Source organism: Panthera tigris, chromosome B1 (assembly GCF_018350195.1).
Source record: "Panthera tigris isolate Pti1 chromosome B1, P.tigris_Pti1_mat1.1, whole genome shotgun sequence".
Classification (NCBI taxonomy): domain Eukaryota; kingdom Metazoa; phylum Chordata; class Mammalia; order Carnivora; family Felidae; genus Panthera; species Panthera tigris.
Window position 1 is genome coordinate 46,466,580 of NC_056663.1, and position 25,499 is coordinate 46,492,078.

At 42.6% G+C, this 25,499-nt stretch overlaps 1 protein-coding gene across 6 annotated transcripts in view; it reads right to left on the bottom strand.

Annotated features, from left to right (window-relative positions):
- The window catches only part of UNC5D (unc-5 netrin receptor D), a 547,698-nt gene that overhangs the window by 24,067 nt on the left and 498,132 nt on the right, over window positions 1–25,499 (bottom strand). For all 6 annotated transcript variants that reach the window (XM_042983507.1, XM_042983506.1, XM_042983509.1 and 3 more), the window contains 3 exons: window positions 12,856–13,024; window positions 10,972–11,199; window positions 1,905–2,054 (listed from right to left, as the gene is read on the bottom strand). In XM_042983507.1, the coding sequence (XP_042839441.1) occupies window positions 1,905–2,054; window positions 10,972–11,199; window positions 12,856–13,024 (547 nt within the window). The remainder of the gene's footprint in view (window positions 1–1,904; window positions 2,055–10,971; window positions 11,200–12,855; window positions 13,025–25,499) is intronic.

The window sequence follows — 25,499 nt, forward strand, 5'->3', positions numbered from 1 at the left end:
AAAAAAGGAATGGAGCAGAAAGCCATTTGTGGGTAAGTAAAATGGAGTGGAAATGAAAACTCAGTGGCAAACCTCCTGGTGCAGAGAAAATTAAATTATTTCTCAGCCTTCCAAGACTCTTGCAAATTATGGTCAATTACAGAAGGCAAATATTTATCCAAGTTCCCAACGTCCGGGCAATCCAACCCATCCTGGCAATAAAGCGTGTTGGGTTTCCTTGTGAGCCAATGCCCTTTGGCTTTGGCTGGCCCTGTTGTATCCTCTGAGGTCCACAGGCTCTTAGCACCCCCATGCCTTTCCTGCCCTGGGCTCCCCGTGGCATCCCTGGTGTTGGAATTATTGTTTAAGTGCTCGTGCAAGATGATGGTTCTTTCATCTGATTTTTTTATCTCTAAACATTAAACTTGATAGTTACTTTGGACTGAGCCACTTGCATTAGATCCAGTGGAATGCTGCCTTTAAGCCTACAAAGATTAGTACAGAGGAGTTTACAGGACTATCAGGATTTGTAACAGTGCCCTAAAGTTCAATTTGGACTGGAAACTTTAAATACTGCTTTCCCAGATACAGAAAACACCTAGGTCTCAGAACATCATAAACAATACATTTATTCACAGAAAACCTATTGCCGTAGGGAACGTGCCCCAAAAAAGTTGTTTGGAGCCACGAGAGATGCTCTAATTGCCCTGAATGTCCTGAAAGAGTACACAGAGGGGCAATCCCCCAGGTAACGAGAAGCCTGTGAAGTAAACAGGAAAATACAACCTTGTCCAATTTGAAAACGGTGAATTTTCGAAGGCGAGAATGTTGGTGGTTCAACTCTTTTCTAACGCTTGTGGCTCAGCCAAGGTTTTTCTCTCCGTGATTGGCCTCGTTCCCATTCTGACAAGCTGGTTTACCTGGTGCAAGTTTCTCCTTCCTTCCTTCCTTCCTTCCTTCCTTCCTTCCTTCCTTCCTTCGTTCCTTCCTTTCTTTCCTTTCTTTTTTTTTTTTTTTAATGAATGCTGCATGGATGGAAAGGTTAAAACCCTCCAGGGCTCTGCAGGCTATGTTGACGGACACAACAAAGATGTGTGAAAGCCTCCTGTGATTCCAGATCAATATGAGCCCACAAGAAGCTTTTCCAAAGCTAAGGACATGTCCTGTCACCTGAAGCACAGATGACTTTGGCTTAAGCAACTCTTGTCGACCAGCCAGCTGCTGCTGCTGATGGTACCCATCACTAGGAATTTCTAGAGAAATCGGTGGCAGGGTCCCACATGGATAAGAGATCTTTCTATGCTAAGCAATTACTCAAATTCCCTAAAAGTCATCTGAGAAGACTCTAAGCCATTTTGCAACATTTAAAAATTCTCTGATATGGAGATATGTGAACAATAATATAGAAATATCTTTATATGTTTGTAAAGGGATTCTAAGAGGCATTCTTTCTTAGCCTCTCAGTTCGTAATTTCTTCTTCCCACCTTGCCCAAAATACATGACAGCAAGCACTTCATATATTCAGGACAAAACCTCTTGTTCCTACCTGGCCAGCCCGGGCTCCCTACATCTCAAAACTGTCACCCTTAAAAGCATCGACCTCCAGATCGTTCACTGCTGACCAGGATGAAAACAATGTCTCGTAATGAACTGGTTTTCATAAACCAACCTCCCTTAAGTGGGAGAAAATTTCCATTACGTGGCATCATGTACCTCCCCCGTCCCCCGTTAGAAACCCGTGAACTTATGACAATATGATTAATTCCCTGTGTGTAGTCCAAACTGCTGCATTTCTGTGACAGTTTTGAGGTTAAACCCATACTTTTAAAGGAGGAGGTTAGTTAGGAGAACCCTCGCCAGGGTTTGTGACATGCTTGTGGGTTAAAGCAGAGCCATTTCTGTTAGCAGCCCATCTGGCCAGTACCTGGCATGCAGTGAAGGGTTTAATCCTCCAGAGGAATGGGGGGATGTCAAGGACAGAGATCTGAAGACTAAAGGTATTCCCTTTGAAATGCAGCAACTTTGGTTCTTCCAGAAGCTGTCCACCTTGATGCCTTTCATCTGAAACCACTTCCTATAGGGCAGAGAAGAGAAAAGAGGCACAACAGTGAAGTAACCAATTTCTGCCACATTTCTTTCCATAGGTAGGCATGCTCACTCCCAGGTGTCTCCCAGAAATAGACAGCATGAAAGACACACACTTCTTGTATACCCCTCTAGCCTTGCAAGGTCAGGACTAAGGATGAAAAGCTGCTAAGAAGGATCTGGGCAGGAAGAAATGGTTGCTTTCCATTATTTGCATTGCTTAGGCTTCTAAACATGCCATGCCTTTCTTTAAAACTCAAAGACCTCCCCTACCGCTAGCAAACAGTTATACTGTGGGGTTTCTAGGGCTGTGTGAATTTCATTTGCCAGGACCATAATCAAGGGATGGGTTCACATTTCACACCGACAGTAGGAGCAGTGCCCCCTCTGCCCTGTCATGTGTTGGTCACGAACACAGGCATTATGTAACGCTTATTCTTCAGTTCAGAACAAATGTTACAGGGTGTGTGTATCGTTTGTATTTATAATAATGTTAATAAAAGTTGGGCCAAAAGGCCAAGAGAAAGTAAGTTGTTTACCAAGTTCGGTTTAGCTCAGAAAAAAGAAACCTGGTTCCTGAAGATAAACACTCCTATTATCTTTTGCTGAGAATTTTTTATAATTACATTTAACACAAACGCAATTCACCTCCATTCCATTGAGCAAACCATTTAATTCATCCTGAATCTGTGGTGCTTAGAATCATCACTAGAGAGATGACAAGCCAAATAAAATAACAGACATCAATTCTGTAAAAGGTTAAACTCCCAACTGGGGTGAGGCTGTTAGTGTTCCTGGAGATAAGAGAAATCTCCCTAAATCTATTTCTTAAAATCACCATTAATTGACTTATAATTCCCTTGCAGCGTTACCATAAATAAGAAAACTGAGATCCTTTAATTCTGTCCTATAATCTTCCCAGATTCTAAAAAGAGATTGTGAGAAGTCAGGCAAATAGGCTTATAAATACAATAAAACTTACATTTCAATTATCAGTGAGTAAAAGCAGCTACAGAGGTTATCTTGTCCGACTCTTGCCTATGTACAGAATAACAGTAATAAAAACCTTTCTTACTAAGATGCAGCTGTCCAGCTTTTATCCATCACATATATGCAACTCTTAATTGGTTGCTAGTATATTTTTCTCAGGACTAAACGATTCAATTGCAAGGTCATTGTCTCCAGTTCTTCATTTTAGTGAGAGGGGTGTTTCTTGGGGGCTCTTAAGCCAGCGCTGAACTGTCCGTGATGTTGGCAGTGTTCTGTGTGTGTGCTGCTCAATGTGGTGGCCACTGGCCACGTGGCTATTAAGCACTTGAAATACGGCTACCGCGAGTAGAGAACTGAATTTGTCCTTTAAATCAAGTTACATTTAAGTATCCATATGTGGTTAGTTGTTACTGTGCTGAACAGTGCAGTGCTGGGTAATTCCTAACATTGTGGGTCTAGGAGTTGGGCAGGACAACATGGTGGCCGGCATCTGTTGGGGGTCATAAAAAGTGGATGGAACATGGTAGGGTGGGGAGGAGAGGGAATCCATTCCCAATGCTGACTTGAGGCCTTTTACAGATACTGGTCACCGGTTCCTTGTTGAGATTTAATGAGTGTCCACTGGAGAGCTATGTTTGATGGGGGCTCTAAATTTATAGAAAGAAAACTGTGTCTGCCACCAGGCAGCTCACAGTCTAGTGACAGAATAGCAGGCATCGGATTATGATATAGTATCTGACTCTTACAAATACAGGGATGCCTTGGAGGTTAAGGGAAGGCAGAGGGTATAGCCTTGTCAAATGGGAGGAGAGGCCAGGAAAGGAACTGGGAAATCAACAGAAGAAGTGATATTCAAGCTGAGCCTGGAAGTAAATACAGAGCAAGCTATAGAAAAAGGAAGGGGGTGTGCACTCCGGGCAGTGAGCAGGATAGGCCCAAAAGGACGGAGATGAGACAGAGATGGGATAGATTAGGGTAGACAGCGAGTGGCTGAAGATGATGCAAATGTAGGGCAGTGACCAAATCATGAATTCTCGCTTGCTGTGCTAAGGGCTTTGATCATTGATCATTGATCATTGATATTCAGATTTTAAGGAGCATAAGAATCTTCTGAGACTACATACACTGTGAGGAGTATGAATCTTATAAACTGAATGTGGAGGCACACGATTCCAATCAATTTTCCATGTGATCTTGGGCAAGTTACTTATTTTCTTTAGGCTTCTACTCCTTAGCTGGGCTTATTCATGGCCAAGCAAAATAGTCAGCATGTGACCGTATATTAACCTCTTTTCTGCAAATTCTGGCGTGAGGTTAGAAACAATCACGAATAAGAAGTGTGCTTATTAAAACCACATTAAAGCCACAGAGTAACAACAGTGTGGACTCCTCAAAGTATATTTGACTAGGATCTCTAATACCCCTTTCCTTTAAAAATCTAACTTGCCTGCATGTACAGAGAAGTAAACTGAGGTCAGAAGATGAAGGGCCTTGTGCAAGGTCACACATTCCTTAGTGGAGAGCTAGGCTGTTTTCACATTTGGAAACTACACGGCCTCATCACAGTAGAAGAGGACTTCGGTTTTAAATCACCACGTACCTTATGTACAGATGAAAATATGGAGCCCACTCCCAGTCCCAAAGACAGCCATCTTCCTAAAGCTATAGGGTTAGTGACAGAGCTAAGACTAAAACAGGGCAACCTGACTATGGTCCAGTATTTCTTCTACATTTCCCTGCCTTTTTCTATGCTATGCTCAATTTTTTTTTTTTAGAGTCATGTGAAGGTCAGACTATTATGAACTCTATCCCATAAATAATTTTTCTAATGTTTATTTATTTTTGAGAGAGTTTATTTATTTTTGAGGGGGAGACAGCATGAGCAGGGAAGGGACAGAGAGAGAGGGAGACACAGATCGGAAGCAGGCTCCAGGTTCTGAGCTGTCAACACACAGCCTAACATAGGGCTCGAACTCACCAACGGTGAGATCATGACCTGAGCTGAAGTCAGCTGCTTAACCGACTGAGCCACCCAGGGGCCCCCATAGATAATTTTTCAATGGTGCAAGATATATATAAAGATAACATAAATTCGTCTGTATTTGCACTACTGTTACACATACTGTCTAAGCATTCCTTGAAATGCAGAATGGAGAACATTAGAAATTTAATAGATGTCTACTTATAATTATCACAGAGGAAAATGGTACCTTTTAAAAATTTCTGCTTTAGGGCCCCTAATTTAAATACAACCATGATTTATTTTTGCTGTTTTTAGCTTGCTTTCCTCTCCACCCATTGAACCAACTACCTACAACTAATGGGGTCTCACGATTTTGCAGAGAATAATAAGCAATTATAGTTCTTCTGTAACAAAACAAGCAGTTATTAAGACGAAGAAGCCCAATAATGAACTAATCATCATATTTATCTATTTTTCAAGGCACAACTGGCTTCAGAGTTAAAGAAATAAACTCCTGAGTAAACGTTTTAAAACACTCCCCAAATATAATAAATTATACTTAGCACAGAGTTCCCAGTTTTGCCCACAACCTATTGCAGTCCCCTCGGGGCTGGGCCTTGACCTCTGTATTTTTAAAGATGATTCTGATGCCCAGATAAGTTAGAGAATCAGTGATACAAACAGTTCTGCTGAGCGGGTTGTGAGTCATTCATTCAGTGGATATATTACCCTGAGTGTGAGGCGTGATCCTCATTTGATTTTTTTCTCTCTGGTTCCTATATGGCAAGGACCTTATGGTAAATCTCTGGTTCTATTGTTAAATTGATATCTGCATTAATTAAACTCGAAAATAGGTTCTGGCCAGTTTCTTGTCTATAAAGTGTACCCAAAGGCGAGGGTTGGTGCTGGTTCTAGTCTGTCTGCCTCCTCATTTCACACTGGGGGCTGTTAGTTATCCAGTTCCCGGAGTTGTGGCCAGGAGAAACCTGGGCTTTGTGCCTCAGTGAGCTCTTTATGTTGATTTAATGAGACAGGCAGCAATATTCAGGTGTGCTTCAGGGATACTAAAACAGGCAGGCTGAATTTACATATTTATGAGACAAAACTGTTTGAACTTAAGCATGTGCACACAAACACACACACACACACACAGAAATTGTGTCGCTGTGGTGTTTTCCTTTAAATGCTTTACATGAACAATATTTCCCAAGGTTGCATTATTGATAAACACAAGAACTACATCTGGAGGAAATCCTTTGAAATTAGATTCTAAATCCACATTAATGCCAAGTAAGTAATGAGTACCGAGAGGTACTGAATAGGAGAGCTGGGAGCAGTGGAGAAGAAAACGAGTCGTTTTTCCTTTTTTCTGTCTAAGATGGGGCAAGTGCTTAATTCCTTGCTTTCCCTGTGTCAAGGTTTGTTTGAGCTGTGTGTGCATACGTGTGTGGTGAGGGAGAGGGAAAGAGATAAAGCACGATAACAAAAACCTAGGTCGTAAAATGTTGCTGCTTCATAAATATGCCATCATTCCTCAACCCTTGGTTTGAAAGGGGGCGATGTCAAACACACACATATAAAATGGCAGCTCTAATCATCGCAGAAACATTGTGGCAGGAAGGACAGAAGTCATTGCTTGTTCTCTTACTCTCCTCTCACCTTAGGGCAGATTTTTATTAAAACAAAACAAAACACAACACAACAGAAGCATATCTGAGACGATTTAATTTCCTAGAGATAGCTGTAAATGTATTTATCAAAACAGATCTTCAAAAACCTGAAACTAAATTATGCCTCACTGAGTTGTATGAGGTATTTTGTTTTTCACATTCAGAGAAACTGGTACTATTGTTCAGATGATATAGCCCAGGAGCAAAGGAGAAGCCAGCATAGCAGGCCTGCAGGAGGTATAGGGGACAAGGGCATGTCTGGAAAGGGACAACATGTCTGAGTACTAAAATCTTCTGAAGGAATACTGTTTGGTGGGACCATAACGTTGCCAGACCCTTGCTTGGTTCTAAGAGGACAGAAGACTTGGGTCTGGAAACTGTCTTCCTTCCAAGGGTTCCAGTGAGGGGGGAAATTTTCAGTATTTTATTGGACGTAACTTCCCAGTGAGCTATGAATGAAAGATGTCCCCATGATCTTCAACCAGGCTTCTTTCTTGGTGAGGAGGACAGTCCTAGTTGGGCCCATAGGTGTTCTTTCTTTGAGATACGGAAGATGCACTGAAATAAATATAGCAACGATCGCGACCAAGCTTGTATCTATTTCCAAATCACAACAAAACATTTTTATCACAGTGATAACGGAGGCTAATTCCAGAATAGGCAATTGCGGCAGAATTGCTTCTGGAAAAATGACATTACTTTTGATTAAGAAGTCAGGGTTCCATCAGAGTTACAGACCATGAATCATCACTGTATCTAGTATATTCAGCTCTCACCACATAAGTTGGGGGAACTAATATCAATGTGTGAAGTCTGCTAGAGGTTCAAAAAGTAAACTGTTGCTAAGGCTTTCCTAAAATGGAATGGTTTTAATGGGTTAGTAACTATAGAATTTTCTCCTCCAATTAAATGCCACAGATGATGCCATGAAAAATGTGACACAGATGATCTGGGATATTAAGGTACTTTAAATGAACCTGTGTAGAAGGTCTTGAACATGTTTACCTGGTAAGGGAAGAATCCAGAAAGCCAGATGCTTTCTGAAACAGAAAACCCAGACACTAAGGCTGCAGAGTAAATGACTGTGTTCCAAAAAGCTACAAGTTACGTTTTAATCTTTCTGTGGGCCAGAAGAGTTATTCAACCAAGGCTGACACTCTCTCACAACCCCAGGGGAAAGCATGGCCTTTGCTGCTCATGACAGCTGTCACATACATCCTGTCAATAACAAGTACAACCAAAGCCAATTTTAAAATCAGCTTTATTTGACATAATAGGAAAGAGAATCACTGGAGGTAAATAGATGATGACAAATGGGGTCAAAAGAATTTCTACTGGAAAACATCTCTCTAAAGCAAAATTAACGTGCTTTAAAAAGTATCCCTAAGTGATGACATAAAGATATTTGGATTCAATTTAGACGCAGAACGCCATTTTCCCCAGCACTGATGAAGAAGTTGTATATTACCCATAGGAAAGGATAGTGGTTTGAAAAGCTGTGTTTAGGGCCTCATTTTCGTGACTTCCACTGAAGTTCACAGTCATCTGTGAACAGTTGAGCTGTTGTAGAATCTGGTAGCAGTCACCAGGAATGAAAATAGACGGTCTGAAAGTCACTTAGTTTTTTTCTTTAGGCAAATGTCTAACTCACTGGTATATAATATACATGAGCATTATTCAAAGCGAGACCAAACTGGTTATGAGGGCTGACTTCCAAGGCCAATGTGATGAATGGGTCCTCACGGGCACACTGGTTGGCAGTAGGTTACCCCTATGAGCCTGGGGGCTGGAAATGCTCCAAGGCACCCCATGTTCCCTTTAGTTTGCTCAGCCTTCAAAATCCAGCTGAATTACTAAACATCAAACTTGGGCCATGATGCATTTTATAACTATTCAGTGGTAGCAAGGGTCTCAGTTCATTCTTTGTTTTGTTTTGTGTTTTGATGGAGAGGGTGTGAGCAGGGGAGGGGCAGAAAGAGGGAGAATCTCAAGCAGGCTCCACTCCCAGCTCCGAGCCTGACATGGGGCTCAATCTCACGAACCATGAGATCATGAACTGAGGCGAAATCAAGAGTTGGATGCTTAACTGACTGAGCCATCCAGGTGCCCCATATTCTTTTTTTTCTTTTTAATTGTCAATGTTTCTTTATGTATTTATTTATTTTGAGAGAGAGAGAGAGAGAGAGAGAGAGAGAGAGATTGATTGAGAGAGAGAGAGAAAGAGAAAGGGAGGAGCAGAGAGAGAAGGAAAGAGAGAATCCTGAGCAGGTTCCAAGCTATCAGCACAGACCCCAGTGCGAAGCTCGAACTGATGAACTGGGAGATCATGACCTGAGCTGAAACCAAGTGTCGGATACTTAACCAACGGAGCCACCCAGGAGCCCCTCACTCTTTCTTTTTGATTGCCAAACATCTGTTAAGTATTTTATTTTCGAAAAATGTTCTTATTAGGGGTGGCAAGAGAAGATGAAGATTATCAAATAGCTATCATACGATGAGATTCAACTACTTACACTGAAGTTCTTTCCTCTAAAAAATGGCACCCCTCTGATAAAAGGCTCTTTTATGCAGCCATATATTAAGTGTGCCTTTTTAAAACAAATTTTTTTAATGTTTATTTTTGAGAGAGAGAGCGAGCAGGCGAGAGCGCACAAGCAGGGGAGGGGCAGAGAGAAAGGGAGACACAGAATCAGAAGCAGGCTCCAGGCTCTGAGCTGTCAGCACAGAGCCTGATGTAGGGCTTGAACTCACAAAATGCAAGATCATGACCTGGGCTGAAGTCAGACGCTAACTGACTAAGCCACCCAGGTGCCCCTAAGTGTGCCTTTCAAAAATGCCCTGTGCTACTTAAGAGATAGTCAGGGAAGGTTCAGGTACACAGGTGGCACTGCGTCACCTTTACTGGCTTATGCTCAGGATTCAGGTCGTTGTAGCTCTTCTATTGGTAAACATGAGTTTTCCAGTTCAGTGTCTTAAAAGCTAGTTACTGAGGAAATGCTCTGCATAATGGACTTAATGATCCAGGACTGGAATAGCAGGGATCTGGGATGAGGTGTGTCAGGAGAGCTAGGCTATTTATATATGGGCAAAGCTTACATAGGCACTCCTGCATTATCCTTGCTATTAATAACCTCGCACTCTTCGCGAGTAGCTAATTTAAAATGAATTTTATGTGATTGAAAGTACCCAAAATGGAAAGGAACCTTGAACTATCTCTGCCCTAGTAGCCCTAATTATTAATAGATTGTGTATCCAGGATATAATATGACTGCCTGCTTATAGGTATGATTTATAATTGTTGTTCCCTAACTACAACTTTTAGGTGGTTTAAGCGATTTTCTCACTGCCTTCTGCACATCAAGTAACTCTTACTGTTCCTGGGGCTCATGCCATTCTACTTTCTTGACATGGTGGCCCTTTCTCTTTTGCTACTAAGTCACACCCATTCATGAAGGTTGACTAAGGGCTCGCAGAGACTGTTCTCCAATATCTCTATTGCAATTGGGTCTCTGTTTTCTTTTCTGTTCTTTTTTTAAAAATATTTATTTTTGAGATGGAGAGAGAGTGGGAGTACGAGTCGGGGAAGGGCAGAGGGAGAAGGAGACACAGGATCAGAAGCAGACTCCAGGCCCTGAGCTGTCAGCACAGAACCCAATGCAGGGCACAAATTCGCACACCATGAGATCATGACCTGAGCCCAAGTCAGACGCTTAACAGACTGAGCCACCCACGTACCCTGGAGTCTCTGTTTTCTGAATTCTGATTACTCCTGTAGTCAGTTTATCATTCAGCACACAATATTCTCTATATGTGTTTATTTAACCCTTGTCTCTTCTTGAGTGCCAGCTACCTCATGTCCTTGGAACTCAGCATTGTTAGACGTATAGTAACACAACTCTTGCTTCAAGATGGGTATCCCCACCAAGCCAGTGAGGTGGCTTCATTTTGCAGACCCTCAGCAACAGAATTCTCTATTGATACCGATCTTTGGGAGACCTCAGGCTTTCATGACACCAAAAGGAGAATTCTAGGGGTGCCTGGGTGACTCAGTTGGTTGAGTGTCTGACTTCTGCTCGAGTCATGATCTCTCAGTTCCTGAGTTCGAGTCCCACATCGGGCTCTGTGCTGACAGCCCAGAGCCTGGAGCCTGCTTCGGATTCTGTGTCTCCCTCTCTCTCTGCCCCTTCCCCGCTCATGCTCTGTCTCTTTCTCTCTGTCTCAAAAATGAATAGAAATTAAAAAAAAAAAAAAAAAAAAAAAAGAATTCTAGAGAAAAGGCTGACCTGAAATGCCCAAGGGGTATTGTCCACACAGTAGACTCTCAAGTTGTAATCCAAAGAGTTACAGGACATGCAGCCAAAAACCGCCACCTTGAGTTGCTTCACGGCACAGTCTGTGATTGGTTCTCCGGTGAGGGCGTAGGTCCCAAAGCTGTCCAGGAGCACATGACATGCAAAGGGGTCCAAAAGGCAGTAACAGGATGTGGACTCATCCTCCACTGACATCACTTCCTGTTGGGAAAAGGTGTTTTAAATTCTCTCAGCTTGGAAAGAATATGTGATTTAACAATGACTTTGCATGGACATACATGATTTTTTCAGAATATTTTTACTGTCCTGTTTTTCTTGACGTTGAATGCTCTTTTTTCTATCAAAATACATTGTAACTGCTCATGTAGGGAACTTACGAGAGAGTTATATTAAGTTAATTGAAATTCTATAGGTTACAACAAACTTCATTTCCGAAGTTCTCCTTTTTTCAGTGATTTGTTCAGTGCCCAATTTATGAAAACCTGTAACAGTCGAAAGCAAACTTTGTTTTGAAAAAGGTCTATTTCTGAAGATATCTTCCAATATCGTGAAGGTAATACTTCTTTTCTCTCAAATATTTTATCCTCTTTCTACCGGATTCATTCATGAGGGACCATTAAATAAACGGTTTCAATAAAATGGGCTAGAATACTTCCCTGTCCTTGATAAGAACTTTGGTGTGTGTGACTGGTTGGGGAGAGCATAAATATAACACCATCTGGATGAAAAGCTTTTGAGGAAGTGCTCAACAGAAAAACTGAAATGGTAAAAATCAAGGCAAAGCAAAACATAATGGAAAAAAGAGCAAAATCGGCCCCTTTATGAAGCCCATGGAATAAATAGCCCATGGGCTATCATGCCTGGGAAATGTGCCCCTGGTTGTACCAGGACCGAATAAATAGCAGAATGCATTTTCAGCAAAGGGTACAGGCCAGTTCAGAGATAGCTGGGCAGGGTAAATGTAATCCATTTGCAGCAAATGGGAATTTTCTTCTCCTAAAGAAACAAGATTTTCCTTTTACTCCTTTTGCTGGGAGCACCTCCTGGGAGGTAAGATCCCAAGGCTAGCGGGAGCAGGTCACTGTGTTCCAGCAAGATAATTCACCTGCTTTCATGCAAACTGACTTCAGACAGACAGAAAAGGAATCCCTATCAAATAAATCAGAGGTTTCACATAAAAATAGCAATTCCACTGCAATCTCTGTTGTATCCGTCTCTTGTTGTTACCTTCCTCACATGCTTTCTCGTTTTATTGCCCCTCTCTTCTGTTCTCTCCTTGTGCTGTATCTCTTTCAAATGTACTCATATCCACAGGGAGACAGACGCTCAATAATTTTCGGTGCATTCATTAATGCATCAAAATACAGTTAGCCAACTACTGTGTTGCTGAACATTTCAACATGTTATAATCCCTATGATGGTAAAGTCAGACAGAAGTTTCTTTTATGAACACCACCTCTGTGCCCTGAGCCTCCTCTCTGTCTCCACAGAGATGACAGGGAAAGTCAATTCAGACAGGGACATGGTCTGGGAGGAAGGACAGGAGTAACGGTTTTATGGACCAAGGATGGGCACATAAAGGTAACATGCCTGTGTGAGTAAATACATACGAGTGATGTATTCTAAAACCAAACAGAAAAGCCCCAGATCCTCCCTTCCTCCTCTTTTCCATTATCATGGAAAAACACTAGCCAGTACCTTGAGGATGTTGTAAAACACACACCATCAACCCTTTGAAAAAACAAGAAAATGCTTACAGATTTCACAGCAGACTTGTGTTAAGAGAACATAAGGTTAAATCTATTCCATAGGTGAAAACCAAATCCCATTTTTTATAAAGGAAGAATAGGGTCTCACCTCCCACTTGCCCTGCTGCGTCCTCTTCTTTAAATGGATGTTCCAGTGCTCAGAACTGACGTCCGCACAGTGTGGTATGGTCAATGCAAAGGGTGTGGTGACAGTCATGTCTGGGGGGCCACAGGTGACTTCAGGACTCAGGAGCACCTCAGATCCATCCGACTGGAGGCTTGATGGTTGGGAAAGGATTCAAGAAGCATGTAAAGAAAGGGGTACGTTTCAATGAGAAGTTAGTTACAGACTGGGGTTTTCTTCAGGTTGAGCAAAACTGTTTCCCAGGATTCTCTCCTGGACGGCACCTTACATGCACATGGCTGGTCTGGGCAACAGCCATTTATTCTGAACCACTCAAGCACATGGACCGAGTTTAGCTTAGGTTTCAAATCTAGGTTGTGACGAAATGAGAAGTGCTTCCTCAGAAATATAGGCAGAATAGAATACAGCAAACACCTGGTTGGTATGCCACACGCCGGCTGCTCAATTCTTATTCTTGTTGATGACGTTGTCAACGACCGAAGCTGAGAGCTTTATAGGAACAACTGATCCCTTTCTCCCAACAACACAATCTACAAATATTTTTTAATGCTAGTAAAACAACTTATTAGGGAACAAAGCAATGCGTCAAATATGCCCAGATTGAGTGTGTCACTTCTGCTTTCGAAAACCTTTGTTTTCTGCCAATGCATAAACACACAGGTTATATAGTGATCGCGCAGGAGACAGTTATAAATGTGCGCCACCAAATACATAAATGTATATCTTTCAATTCTTTCCTATTTTAGTTCTAAAGTCAAAGTCATTCCATCTAAACCTAGTGTTCACATTTCTCTGGACTGTGAATTATTGACTGGGAATAGTCATGAAACAAAAGAAAGGGAAATTTAACTAAAGGGAAATGATATCACCTCATTGAACGTTTCTTTCATTTTCCTGTCTTTTGGTTTTAATCTCTGCCCTCAAATGATGCGAAGAACCCCAAAGTCTGCTCATTCTTCCCCCAACTGCTTATGTGTTTTTGAACAAGCTGACATTTTTTTTTTCCCCCCTGGGGAGAGGGCTGTATTTTTCACTTGTAAGAATACAGTGTTACAGAATATAGACAACAAAGCAATTTAAGACTCTCAGATGGACAATGCTACATGAGAGCTAGGATTGGTGTTATTTATTACTTAAGTTTTCTCTTACCCGACTTAGGAAGGGCATTTAAATATGTCATCCCTCATTAAGAAAGCAACCCCTTGAGCAAGATAGAAGATGGAATTTAGCACTAAAAGATACCCCCTTTTCCATGGTCTTGTATAAACACACAGTTTTTCTGGGAGTATATCTAACATGTTATTAATTTCTGAAATGCTTTAGTTGACACTGCTTGTTCTCTCTCAAGATAGGAACGGCCATCCTATAGCTTACGATTCCTAATATGCTCTGCAAGAGAAGTCCAGGTGAATAAGTGGGCGGGAGCATCTTCTATCTAAAACAGCCCTGAATGTGAATACACTATCCCCTTCCTTCTCCAGGAAGCCCTGAAGACAGACTTAAAACATTCAGTCTTCCACCTAGGCAACCGTAGTCCAAAGTGGACAGTTCCTCCCGTACGACCAGGGCTACAGGTGCACTGAAAATATGTCTGCATGCACCTTTAAGCAGAGCAGGCAAGCAAGGCGGGCGGGGTTGGAAAGTAGTGTATTAGCAAGAACAAACGCTCTCTGAACAGCCTAGAACGATATACTTGAGGTTCGGGGAGGGGGGGAATGTAAAATTCCAGCGCGAGCTACAAGCCGCCAGAAGCAGCAGCCTGCATATGGATGCCTGCCAGCGGCCATTAGAGAAGGTTAAGCGCTTTCCGTGTAATTGCTGTTTGCGTTCATCACAGGCAGGAAAGGCAGGGATGCTTATGAGTGACCGATGACAAGCTCTCCTAAAAGAACGATTTAATTGCTTTCAGAGAATCATCCCCCTTGTTGAACATATTGTTCAAACATATGGGAATTTGGGGAATTATTTAATGCCAAATGAACTGAAATCAGCTAATTAGATGAACTCTCACACTCGTGAATAGCAAGGCTCCTCTCCGTAACAACTTAAACAGCATTAGGAATCAGAGGCAGAGCATGGCGAGTCTTCGGCAGAGCAGGGAACGGGAGCTTTGCATTAAACAGGCACTGGGCATTTCCACAAGTGCAAAGGAAGTAAATCAAGATTTATATCTAATCCTCCTACCATGAAAACAGTGTCTGTGGGTGTAGGTCTCTGGGGAAGGAGCAAAACTTAAATCTCACCGTTTTTCTTCCCCAAGATTAATAATCATTTATCCCTTTCTGCCATCTTCTACCTATGGCAATCAGGGAGATTTACCAATATTAATTAAAGCTCTTCACACACCTGTGGAGGCAGGTGTTAACAGCATAAAGTCACAGAGAAGTCTTCAAAGTGATGGAGCTGCAAAATACACCTGAAATTTCTGACTCCACGTGGGCTCCTGCCCTCTGTGACCAGATGCACTTCCCTTCCCTGTAACCACTAGCAGATTTCTGGTCCAATTGCTGGCTCTTGTGACATCCCAAGTAAAGATGGTGGGGGGGGGGATGGAGTCCAAGTATAGTCATGGATACAGACTTAGGACATTTGAGGACAGAAGTCTGGGGAGAGAAGCCTTTAACTGGGTCTGACCAAAATAAAGATTCATAAGGACAGTATGGATGGCATTTCAGCTTTCCCATAGTACCTATGACAAGAAAGTGTCCATGCTCTTGCTAAGCAAAAAAAAAAAAAAAAAAAAAAAAGGCAACACAGGTTTCTAAAATTGCTGTGAGCTAATGATAACTGTGAATAACAGCAGTGACTTCAAAGCCATCATATGAATCACCATGGTGCATCACACACTCTAGTGCACATGGGAAAGTCTGGTTCTGTTCGACTTTTGCTACTTGTCTTTTTCCTTGTGTTTGACCCACCCATCCATCCATCCGCCCACATATCCACCCACCCACCCACGCACATATCCACCCACCCACCCACACATCCACCCACCCATGCATCCATCCATCCACCCGCCTACCCACGCATCCATCCATCCATCCAGCCTACCATATGCCATGCATATTTATGAACACTTACGGATATAAAAAGATCAATAATTTAAGAGCTAGTACTGTGTAGCCAGGTGGCTTGTTGGGCAAGTGTATGGAAACAAGGCTGTTGAATTCAAATTTCTGCTTACACAGTGCAGCTGAGGGTTCTGGGGAAAACTCTGCCAGCTTTGCAGAGATGATGCCCCCAACCACAAACACTCATGGCAGGAAAGGGTGCTTCCAATGGCCACAAGAGCATTTTGCCCGGTAATCTGGTAAGACAGAAAGACTCACATTGCGACTTTTTTTCAGTTCCAGAAAGGGAAACCATGAGAAGAGTTGTTGCAGAGAACATTAGAAAAGTGAATAAAAGAACATGCTAAGGTCCCACTTGTGTCCTCCCTGTGCTCTTCACAGCATTGTGCTGGAGACCACATCCCTCGTGGCAGAAGAGAAAGCCAGGTCTTTCTGAGCCTCACTTCCCTTATGTGCAAAATAACATGGACTCTAAGATTGATGAGAGTTAAAAAAATAAATAAATAAAACTAAAAATCACCTAATATGTGCTCAGCGGGTGGAGATTTTCTGCTTCTCCAACCCTGAATGCCCACCTTTCCTTCCTCCTTAAGAGTCTTATTTTCACAGGCACTGTGCTTTTGAAGATGGCTAAGTAAGTCGATAAATTGTCATTATAACGAGATACGCTTTAACAAAAATTTCGCGGCCTTAGAGATGTGCGCTATTTAAGGGAATTTAAGGCACATTGGCAATGCATCCACCCTTACCTCCCACAGTCAGTCCTCAACCGGCAACCAGCAGGATCCCACTGAAAATGCCACCGTGTTCCCACCTCCAGGAATCACAGCTGTTCTGCTGTTCTGGAGTGCTGGGTGCTGTCTGGAAATTTTCCTCCAGCCACATCACCAGCTCCCTCATGCCCTTCAGGTCTTTGTTCAAATGATGCCTTCTAGCGAGGCATTCCCTGACCTTTCCCAACACCAAAGCTGGTCTTCACTTGTCTCCACAACACTTACTGTCCTCTAGTGCAATATACCGTTTGCATATTTATTTATTTTTGTCTCCCGCAAACAAGAATGTAAGCTCTATGAGGCCAAGGATTTTTTTTTCCCTTTCATCATTGTCTATAATGCCACTTGTAAGCACTCAGAAATATTTCTTGAGAAGAATGGAGGAGCCAGCTTGAAGTGGTTCCTACTGGCCCCAAATTGGAACATTTTGAGTATTAAAGTAAATAATGGTAGTATAGGATTGTAACCCATTGAATAACGTAACTCATGAGCTCTATGGATATGAATGAATGAGGGAAAACTGTCCTATGCAACAGAAAGCCAGCTAATAAATGTTGGAAGTCATTTGGTAACCAACCACATTAATACTTGATTCAGTCAAGAATTATGAATGGATGTTAATCTACTTGGTGAACACTTGGAAAGTAATAACGAACTCTTCATAGGGTTTGAAAGTATCTTCCCACTTAGTACTTACCTAGTAAGTACGTACTTAGTACTGAGTACTTATTAGTACTTACTAATCACAAAGGGTAAAATACTACTTTACGGCGCAAAACCTTGATGGACAGCACCTACCCAAAGTTATCAAAGTCAACATTGGCAGCGATGGGATGGACGGACAGAGAATATCACTCCCGATATGACACAGTGAAAAGAACGTAGCATCCGTCTGTAACATTCCTGCCAATAACATATAATCAGAGTCTAGCTACAGGAAACTATGAATCAGACAAGCCCCAATTGAGGGACATTGTGCAAAAGAACTGATCTGCACTCTTAAATTAAAACTGACCATGTCATAAAATAGAGACAGACTTAGGAACTGCTCCACATTACAGGAGACTAAAAGGCATATGACGGTAGATATAAAGGACGTTATTCAGATAACAGGCGAAATCTGAGTAAGGTTGGTGGGATAGATCATAGAATTGTCTCACTGTTAACTTCCTGATTTTGAAAATTGTGCTGCGGTTATGTAAGATAATTCCTTTTTCGGATATATACAATCAAGTACCCAGGGATCAAAGGACATCTTGTTCATAACGGTTACAAGAATACATATGTATACTTGTGTGTTTGTAGATATGTATTTTGTGCATATATGCACACAAGTACACATATGGAGAGAAGAGAGAATACAGCCAACTGGTAAGATGTCAACACTGGTGAATATGGGTATGGGATGGCTGGAAGTGGTATTATTCTTGCAACCTTTCTTTAAGTTTGAAGTTGTGTCAAAAATAGGTTTTTTTTTTTTTTTTGAATGAATGAATGAATGGAGATAGGGGCCCAGGGAAAATTTTTCTAGACTTCTTATAATGAAATCAGCGGGGTCACTGACTTCTGCATAAACGTGTGCTGGAGGGTGAGGGGTGCTGCTGCTGGCAGTGCAAAGCTGGTCCAAGCTTGGCCACGCTGGCCACACCAGCCAGCCACGCAGTGACTGTCATTCGGCAGCACCCACCTGCACACCACTGGCCACGAAGGTCGCGCTGAACAAGGTCGGCTCCGAGGTGGCAGCTGCTAACCACTGCAGGTCTGGAGGTGGATCTGCGCACATTTTGCTTTTGCTCTCAACGTTACTTGACCCGATTCTGGGCTGGGAATGCGTCACTCTCTTCAAGGGAAACAACCAGCTCCAGATTTCGAGATGAGATTTTCATTGTTGTTGTTGTCTGCCATGCTGTGCTTGGTAATTACGGTTCCCACCTTTCCTCCTTATGGTCTATATTATAGATTAATGTAGGTTTGATCACCTTTACCCAGAGTATCACTCAGGAATGCAGGCAGGAGAGTAATGATAGTTTTACTATGCCAGACCCTGGGTCGATACATAATTAAATCATATTTTAATGGAATAGACATAAAGGGCAGATAGATGGAAGCTGTACTTAGTCTTAAAATTAGAGCTCAGAAAACAAGGGAGCTCCAGCTTCCTAAGTTTCCTACCCAAGAAGGTACACACTGTTAACTATTATTCTCTTTCTCTCTTTTCATTAAAATCCTCCTATATTGACCTGAATGTTAACATTGCTGTGGATGAAAATCACAGGGTTTGGGTTTCTTATTTCTGCTGTTTTGAATTAGACACCTGTCTCATTCTCCAGCTCTGACCAGACCTTTCAGATGAGCCCCAGGAAAATGACATCATAGAACCTCCTACGGAAATGGGCCCCTGAAAGCCAGCGTGGCTCATCACTCAACCCCAGCCAGGTCACCTGAGGATTTTTGTTCCATAACTGCCATTTAAGAAAAGACTTTTGGAAAGGGAGAATAGGGGGTGAGGAGCAGAACAGGGGAAAAAGAGAGAAGTTAAGCAAAATATTCTCTTTATCACAGTAGATTTCTTGAAGGTGTTTAAATGGTCCTGAAACTATAAAGTGGTCCATAAATCTTTGGGAAGCTATTTAAAATTATACTTGTGGACACCAGCAATTAAGAGTTCAATTCCATATTTCTGGAACAGGGCCCAGGAACCAACGCTTTTTCCTTTCTTCCTCACATGCAAGGTAGCCCTGGCATGAACGTTTGAGAAAAGTTGTGTAGATCTTGAGAAAATAGCCAGAGCTACACCTCACACAGTGGGGGCTTGGCAGCTGTCAAATATAGAGAGGGAAGGTTTCTGAAATGCAAGTTGGAGGCTGGTCAAGGTTAAATACTCAATCTTTAGGCCTTGGATGATGCTATGGTGTTGGAAAAGACAACCACACGGGGACTGTCCTACCTCTCCTGTCTCTAAACAGCGTGTGGATTGATAAGCAAGGATGTCGGGTTGGGAGGGTTGATTAGCAGTGACTGAAAATAATGTTATCGGGGTGCCTGGGTGGCTCAGTCGGTTGAGCGTCTGACTTCGGCTCAGGTCATGATCTCACAGCTCATGGGTTCAAGCCCTACGTCGGGCTCTGTGCTGACAGCTCAGAGCCTGCTTCTGCTTCTGTGTGTCTTTCTCTCTGCCCCTAACCCACTCGCATTCTGTCTCTGTCTCTCTCAAAAATAAACATTAAAATAAATAAATAAATGGAAATAATGCTATAGCTCATCAAGTCATTATATTCCATTAGTTGGGGTGGGGAAAGGAGCAGTCAGAACAGTGGATTACAACAAGCGACAAGCACAATTCACTGAGGATAGAAGCATAAGGCTCAACCAGGTAAGGGTTTAAAGATCTGGGTCACCCACACGGCATTATCTGAAATAGGATCACAGGAGGGGAGATGGCATGAGGGGGGATGGGGTAGGTGGGGAATTACAATTGGCACCAGAGTGCGTATCTGAGTTTGCTGCGATGTGAGCAAAACCACACTGAGAGATTAAAGTGTTTGCATATGTTAAACGGCTCTAGTTTAACCCACACGTGCATAGGTGTTTACCAATTAATATACTAAAGGAATCACAAATCACCTGTAAACCACCAGTTCCTAGATACAATTTAAGCCTCATCTTTCATGCAGTGTCGGGCTTGTGTTCAGCTTGTCTACCAGGAGAAGTGGAATGACAGCTCATTGAGACACTTTACAGTGACAGGCAACAGGGGTGTGTGGGTCTATGCAGCACACGGCTAGGATAGTTTTTATACCTACTTTTCTGTTCGTTTACACTTACTATTAAAAAAACATTTTTAATGTTTATTATTGAGAGAGAGCATGAATGGGGGAGGGGCAGAGAGAGAAGGAGGCACAGAATCCAAAGCAGGCTCCAGGCTCTGAGCTGTCAGCACAGAGCCCGACGCGGGGCTCGAACTCACAAACCATGAGATCATGACCTGAGGTGAAGTCAGACACTTAACCAACTGAGCCACCCAGGTGCCCCAGTTCATTTACATTTTGAATGGGGGAACCAGACTCCTCTGGACCAAACCCTGAGTCCTATTTCTAGGATCATTTTATTTGAGGCTGGGAAAGGACCTACAAGTTGTCAGCCCCCATACCATCATTGTGCAGATGAGGAAACACAGGGCATAACATGGGGTGGAGTGACATGGCCAAAGTCATACCTCACTTGAGATAGAGCAGGGGACTAGAATCTCCCTTCCTGTTAGTGGTGGTGGTTGAGGGTTATGTGCAGAGGCAGGCAGTCGAAGGAACAGATGTTCCTCGGGACACATTCCCCCAAACCTGGCATTTCTAAGGTAAAACACTGGCATGAGAGTTAGGAGGGGTATTTGTAGGGACTGAGCCTTAGGAAAGCAGGGCACTGAGGTACACTGGTTGCAACAGAAGCTTGTGGTAGTTTCCATTGTTGCTGTACCACAGACTTGCTTAAAACAACACAGATGTTTTCTCATACAGTTCTGCAGGTCGGAAGCTCACTGAGCTCAAGTGAAGGTGTCAGAGAGGTTGTGTTCCTTTTTGAGGTGCTAGAGAGGAATCCATTTCCTTGCCTCTTCCAGCTTCTAGAGGCCACTCAAATTTTTTAGCTGGAGACCCCTGTTCCACCTGCCCCTACATGTTTCTTACCTGTCTCTGATACTCCTGCTTTCCTCTTAATTTTTTTTTAATGTTTTTATTTATTTTTGAGACAGAGCATGAGCAGGGGAGGGGCAGAGAGAGAGGGAGACACAGAATCCAAAGCAGGCTCCAGGTTCTGAGCTGTCAGCACAGAGCCCGATGCGGGGCTCGAACTCATAGACCGTGAGACCATGACCTGGGCTGAAGTCGGAAGCTCAACTGACTGAGCCACCCAGGCACCCCTCCCGCCTTCCTCTTATAAGGACCCTTCCATGAGCCCACCTGCATGGTAATTTCTCCTTTTCAAGGTCCTTAACCTTAATCACACCCATAAAGTCCCTTTTACCATGTAGGATAACATTCACAGGCTCCAGGGATTAGAACGTGGACATCTTTGGGTGGGTGAGGGGAGCATTCTTTGGTCTACCACCTGGCTTTTCGTGGCTTGTTCACTTTAAAGTCAGAACCTAGGGATCTCTCTGCTTCTGCTTCCTGGTCCCCTGTGGTCTCCAAGACACCACACCACCGGACCAAGGTATCAGTTGACCTTTGGGTTATCTCCACTGTGTCAGCTACCAGCATGCCCGTCCTTATTTCCGGAATGAGACTCCATGTCTGCCTACAGCTTTATGGAGTCCTAGGAAGTTACTACTGGTTTGGCTCAGAGATTAGAACTGAGGGACTTAGGAGGTTCGTCATTCAGTTTTTTTAAAGGGTGTGTGGATTGTCTTAGAAAGCACAGAGGGCAGCCTCAGTGTGGGCTGGTGTGTTCTCCCAGCATTTTTATGAGGCTATAACTAAGTGAAGTGGAAAGGATGATATATATTAAATATCTTAATAGGACAGGTTATTTCTACTTCCAGCATGGGCAATAAAAGAGATGATGACACATACAAATAAAAATAATTACAGTATGTGGTGTTCCTTTACAATGCGCAATCAAACTCATGAACCGATGACTTTCCTCTTATTGAATTAGGGTCCACCTTCCATTCAGATCTATTAACAACATTCACAAACCATTGTTATCTTGTCAATGGCATCTTTAATTAAAGACTCCTCTAGACCGTTCTAATCACTTCACATTGTGAGCTCACAGGGGCTTCAAATATACTTTGATGAAAGTGATGGCAATTTTTATTTATGTGTATTTGTTTGTGGACCAAGGGGGCGTGACGTGGAAGGAATGGTAATGAGCATCGTAGGGGGAAATTCTCTCCAAAAAAAAAGCAGACCATAAAATGACAACGTGAGAATTCTCCTCCCTCTTCCCTCTGTCTCAATTCTTCTCTTCCCATCCTCTCGTTTTGGGGGTAATGGCATGATATTCTAACCTAAATGACTCTGTGAAGAAGCCACTGTGATTTCAGTGCAGTCAAGAGCACAGTCTTTGGCTAAAGGTGCATTAACCCTTCAAGACACCATTTGATTAATTGCCCCTTTGATCACACTGCATGGCACTGGTAACCTGAAAGAATTAATGTGTTTCCCAAATGGCTGCAATTTGCTCCCCCTTGCACTAGTGGTCAGGAGTACCTTTTCTTGTTACTTAAAAAGCCTTCCCTCCTCAGCAGCTCCCTCTGCCTGATAGAGGGTTCATTATTGCCAAATCCCCTTCAAGGGATAGATGTTTGCCATTCTGATTCTTCTAATAAAAATTTCTAAAACTCACTTGAAGCAACGGGCAGGATTCCAGTCTATGCCTGGGCATTGAACACAAATGGTGACAGAAACAATTTGCTTCTATCCATCACTATCTAGCAAGAAAAGACTGACAAAGCTCATTCAATGTGGCATCAGCCGCCTGTCCAGCTTGACTGGTCACTGATCTCCTAATATGAACACCAGCCCCCTGGATTCCAATGTTGGACCCATATCATATGCTTCTGAGGTAGAAGTCACAGGTCACAATGAGAGAGGTAGACTCAAAGGAATTGATGCAGAGAGTCCTTTGTATCTTCATAAGGCTCTGGTTTTAAAGTGAGCAGTTAATATGTTTGTTTCACCGAATTAATCTTTCTTCTGAGTCTAGAAATGTGGTAGCAGTCAAAAGAGAAGAGCCCAGCATCACTGGGACAGACTAAAGCAAATGCCATGGACTCTAGAGAACTTGGTATCTATGTAATTAAAAAAAATAATAATAAGGTTAGGGGCACCTGGGTGGCTCAGTTAGGTGTCTGACTCTTGATTTCAGCTCAGGTCATGATCTTGCATTTGGGGGGATCGAGCCCCATGTCAGACTCTGCACTGGCATTGTGGAGCCTGCTGGGAATTCTCTCTCTCCCTCTCAAAATAAATAAATAAACATTAAAAAAATAAGGCTATATGAAAGAAAATATCAAAATGTAGTATCTGTATGGCACTTTATATTTCACATAGGACTTCTCATATATGATGTCACTTTATTGTCCTCACCAAAATCCTGGAATGCTGCTAATAATATGCAAGACCTCTAGATGATAAATTGAGGCCCAGAGAAAGAAAATGACTTGCTCACAGCCATGCAGGCTGTAGATGGCATGGCGGGGTGGGAACTTCGGCCTTGGGAACCCCTGTGTTCTCACTCTCCTCCATCATCGCCTTTCGAAACAGTCTTTATCTCTCAGGTGATGCCAATGAGTGAGTCTGTACATGTTTCCTGACAAGTTATGCATGTTATCAGTTCACCTCAGTGGACTCCAGGATTGGTGGATTCTTACCCAGCCAGGGGGGCAAAGAAAACAAAGGCAAGCAGAAGACTGCACTCTGCACGCAGCAGGCAGGCATAGTCTATGCCCACTATTGTCACATTTTGCTGCCACATGGTCTGGCCCAAAGCTCCACATGGGACTTTTCTGTTCAGCAATTGTCTTTTTTCTTGGTTATAAATAGTATTTTTGCCTTTCATTGATTTATTCTTTAATTTCCTTTCTACCCCCGTTCCTGTATGTCAAAGGGCTGTGTTTACTCCCTGGAAAGAAATCCAAAGTGGCTCCTGGTGCAACTATTATCGCAAACTCTCAGGTGACCTTCAGCTGGCAAATCTCTCTCGACTAGTTAATCATCAGTTCCCGAGGCAGAATTCTGAGAATTATCTTCAACACCTTTATCTCTTTCACATTAACGCCACCACCCCCCTCCACAATCTCTTGTGCACAACAAAGACAAGGACACTCAAAAGTAGAGTGACTACAATTTATTGTCCAAACTCAGATACTTTTGAGGATGAAGAAGGGCGTTATTAATAACTGTGCAGGCAAAACGAGGCATATTTTCACTGTGCTTGCAAGGAGGGTACTGATAGAAGGAAGACTTGAACTTGGGGAGTGGTGGTGGAAATAAAGCTGAAGATAATATACGGGAAATGTAAATATGAGCAGGTCTCCTGAAGTTTAAGCCGCCTCAATACCTATGTGCCAGGTAAATGTCAGTTTCCCCTCAGCAGCAAGTAACTCTCTACGTGGTCTAGTCTTTATTACTCTTCCTTTCAAATTTTGTTGAGATTTGCTTAGTTCCAAAATAAACGATGCTGTGCAAAGGCACTATTCTATTCCCTTTGACTGGAATGTCTTTTACTCACTTTTGGTTTTTAGGTCAATTGTTACTTCCTCTTGGAAACCTTCCCTGAGCCTTTAAACAGAGTCTATCCCTTTATTCCTGGTTACCATTTGTTTATCTTTGTTACCCCAGGTATCAATCACACTGCAGTATCATCAGTGACTTGATTACGTGGATTTGCTTTGGGGGCTTCATCTATTATGATATTAGGGGGCCCTAGTTTTCCTAGTACAAGTTGACGCTTGGGCAATGCAGAGGTTGGGGGGTGCTGACCCTCACACAGTTGAAAATCTCTGTAGAAGTCTGACTCCCCCAAAACTTAATAGCCAAAGTATTGACTGGGAAGCCTTACCAATTACATAGACAGCTGATTCATCTGTATTTTGTATGTTACATGTGTTATATACTGTACTCTTACCATAAAGTAAGCTGGAGAAAATAATATGTTAAGAAAATCATAAGAGAAGATACATTTACAGTACTGTACTTATAGAAAAAGAATCAGCATGTAAGTGGACCCGCACAGTTCAAACCCATGTCAAGGGGTCAGCTATAAT